This window comes from Rhamphochromis longiceps, linkage group LG3, assembly GCF_057381845.1.
Source record: "Rhamphochromis longiceps isolate RC_006_pf linkage group LG3, R_longiceps_female_GT1.1, whole genome shotgun sequence".
Lineage (NCBI taxonomy): Eukaryota > Metazoa > Chordata > Actinopteri > Cichliformes > Cichlidae > Rhamphochromis > Rhamphochromis longiceps.
In genome coordinates this window covers 52866030-52869457 of record NC_140559.1, presented here as the reverse complement: position 1 = coordinate 52869457, position 3428 = coordinate 52866030, and the positions used below count along the sequence as shown (strand labels likewise).

Here is a 3428-nt window from a genome sequence, read left to right as displayed (position 1 = left end):
CTTTTTAGTGGCGTTGCTGGCTGCAGTAGCCAGAGTAGACACTAGAGGGAGTTGTGAGTCATGCTCATTGCCACACTGCTGTAGATCAACTTCTGTTCTCATGTAAAATATTGACAATTCATCACCTTTACTGGCTACTATCACTTGTTTTCAATATACAAGAAGAGATATACACTGTATAGGTATATTCTTTAAGTAATTAGTGATAATATTTCTCCATTTAATATTTTTTTCTTCAATATCAATGATAGCATCTTTCCATGTATCACAGCACATCATGTGTTCCTGATGATTGAGTGAAATAATAATATGATTTACTCCACAAAGCTGCTGAACTTAACCCTCTTTATTTATTATTTGTTCCATTATACCCAGCATGCACCTCCACCGTATCGCCTTCTCCTTCTTCCTCCTGCTGGTTGCCGGGGCAGCCGTGCTGTGTGTCAACGTGACAACAGTGCTCCAGGGTTTCCGTGGATGCGCAGTGCGGGAGTTCTCCTTTGTGGCCCACAAGCCTGGCTGCAAGGGGCTGCGCATCACCACAGAGGCCTGCTGGGGGCGCTGTCACACGTGGGAGGTAGCTCTCTCTCTCACACACACACACAGACACACACAGAGAAAATAAATGTCACATCAGCTACTTGTAACCTACACAGGAGTTTGTGTCTTTAACGCTGGGATACTGAAACATCCAATAAAAGAGTCATCTCCTATTAGTGCACTAATAAGATGTCGATACTACAAATTTTGGTATTGATCTGACACTAAGTAATTACGGGGCCGATAGCGATACTGATACTTAGGAGAGAGCAGTGTGTTTTAATTTATGAGATGAATCATGAACACTTTTTAATGACTGCCTAATCACTGTGATTTTCATTTTACACAGTAATGACACACCTTTCAGCTTTTTATGTATTGTGAAACTGGGTTTTTTGAAGACATGGAATGTAAATACACCTGTCTCTAAAGGATTTTGGGTTATTTTCTGTTGTTTTAATGCCATATGTGATATAGGCTCTCCGACCTGTTTCCCCACGTCATGTCTTTGCTATGTATGTATGGTCGGGGGGGTCCAATTTCACTGCAGGTGTAAAGACATTTACACCTGCATTTTTCATAGTGCATATTTGAGGTATATTATTTTACTTCCATAAACAAAATAAGTAAATAAGATTTCACATAATACCGTTGGCTATATACTGAAGGTAGCAGATAGAGACATTGTGCTAGAAACAATCTTTTAAAAAACAACAACTTCATTTGCAAACAAAACAGGAAAACATCTTAGAAGAGACATATCCAGGACAAGGACATAGACGACTCAGACGATACAATAATCGAAACATGGGGGATATACGAGCGAGTGTGGTGCGTATTAGAGATGGACCGATCCGATATTACATATCGGTATCGGTCCGATACTGACCTAAATTACTGGATCGGATATCGGAGAAAAATAAAAAATGTAATCCGATCCATTAAATATCACGAAAGCACCTCACAAAACTTGCAACACGCCGTAACTCACCTCAGAACGTTAGCACGTCGGAGCAGTATGCATCACGTGATAGAGCGGCTGTAGCTTCGCTAGCAACCCGGCATTTCATCTCCGACAAAGTTATCCCCGAGAGAAGTAAAGCAAGTGTGTAAGTCCATCTCTGAATGTTTGTAAAGCATTCCTGCGTTAAGCTTAACAACTGATATATGGAGCGACTGCCTCTTCTTGCTGCTACTTCAATCATGAAACTGCTTAATGATCAGCTGATCGGCTTTTCTGTCGCGAGTCCGTGTCTCTTGTTTGTTTTTGGCACACTTTGCACCAGAAAGAGGAAACCAGCGGCTGAACAACAGCAGCACGTTTAAGCTTGATAAGCTGTTGTTAGAATGTATTTAATATTACTTTCTACACCAGGATCTTTTTCTACGTAGCTGACGCTGGTAACTGTGCAGGGGCGGATCTAGCAAAGTTTAGCCAGGGGGGCCGATAGGGCATTAACAGGGAAAAGGGGGCACAAAGACATACTTTTCTTTCTTATTCTCATTTAAAATGTCTAGCTTTTAATAAATAATTATCTGACACCCAAAGTTTCAATTTGATGTAAAATGAATAGAAGTCCATTACTGTATATAGTGACTATTAAGTCTAATATATATACCCTAGTAAGCTATAGTACTTTTTCCTTTGGGAAGGTACCATCTGTGCAGTCTGCAATTTTGTTGAAGAAAGATGTTGAATCTATTTAATATTTCTTGAAAAATAATTGATTTTTGTGCATTTTTTTTCACACTGCATCAAATTAAGGTTGATTACGTCGATTAAGCATCATGAGGTGGAGCGTGAGGGGTGGTTCCCTATTTTTTATTTATTTATTTTTGTTGTTGCTGGGAGTTGGAACCCTATTAGTTAGGTTGCTTAATATTTATGCTAAGTACTCTTTAAAATACCAGAATAGGGAGGATGGTGTAGGTTTAAGTTTATTAGATTGATCAGTATTGCTGAACTATGAAATATTTTTTTTGCATACAGGTATAACAGAATAGCTTTAGTGTAGTTGTTGTTTTAAACTTGAGTATGAACTTATACAAAATGCAGCAAGATATTTAAAAAACAGTTTTGTTGATTAAAAAACACTATATCGGATTCATATCGGTATCGGCAGATATCCAAATTTATGATATCGGTATCGGTATCGGACATAAAAAAGTGGTATCGTGCCATCTCTAGTGCGTATGATGTGCAGGGAAGAAGTGCTTTTAACCAAAACTGGTATCAAACTATCGATATTTGGATTGAACGTCCCACCTACATGTCCTAGGACTTGTACCAAACTATAACAAAGCTGATGATCTGTTATTGTCTTGTTAGCTTTCTGGTAACTTTTTTTTTTATAAGAAATGCTCAGATCCCAGTCAGGGGATACCAATCTTCCGCTGTACTTCTGAAAACTTGACATGTTAATGCTGTACATCTGGGTAACTTTAGACAACAACAACTTGCAGTCTCTGTGATTTTCAGACTGTTTTTTTATGTCAACTATTACTACATAAAATTTGAAGTTTGTTTTTAAACTACCAAAAAAACCACCAAAATTTATGTTTCTTTGTTTTTAGTTCAACTTCTTAAAAGCTTTTAATTCATGTGAGAGTCATTGAAGTTTGTTTCCTCCAATCGCAACCTGTGATTCACCTGTGTGTGTGTGTGTGTGTGTGTGTGTGTGTGTGTGTGAACCCTGCAGAAACCTGTACCAGAACCCCCCTACATCCACCGTCACCACCGTGTGTGCACGTACAACCGCAGTCGCCACATGACCGCCCGGCTGCCCGGCTGCCAGCCTGACGTCTCCCCTCTCTACCACTATCCCGTGGCTCTGGAGTGCCACTGCGATGTGTGCTCCACACAGGACACAGAGTGTGAGACCTTCTGA

General features: G+C 39.6%; 1 protein-coding gene across 1 annotated transcript; it reads left to right on the top strand.

Annotated features, from left to right (window-relative positions):
• The first annotated feature begins 376 nt into the window (after positions 1–376).
• On the top strand, positions 377–3428 carry LOC146675219 (glycoprotein hormone beta-5-like). The gene is made up of 2 exons (XM_085402471.1): positions 377–577; positions 3240–3428. The coding sequence occupies exons 1-2, from the start codon at positions 377–379 to the stop codon at positions 3426–3428; spliced, it is 390 nt and encodes a 129-aa protein (XP_085258597.1).

Coding starts and splice junctions, on each gene's coding strand:
- LOC146675219 (XM_085402471.1), top strand. CDS start 377: ATGCACCTCCACCGTATCGCCTTCTCCTTCTTCCTCCTGCTGGTTGCC. Junction 578..3,239: donor GGCGCTGTCACACGTGGGAG/GTAGCTCTCTCT, acceptor TGAACCCTGCAG/AAACCTGTACCAGAACCCCC.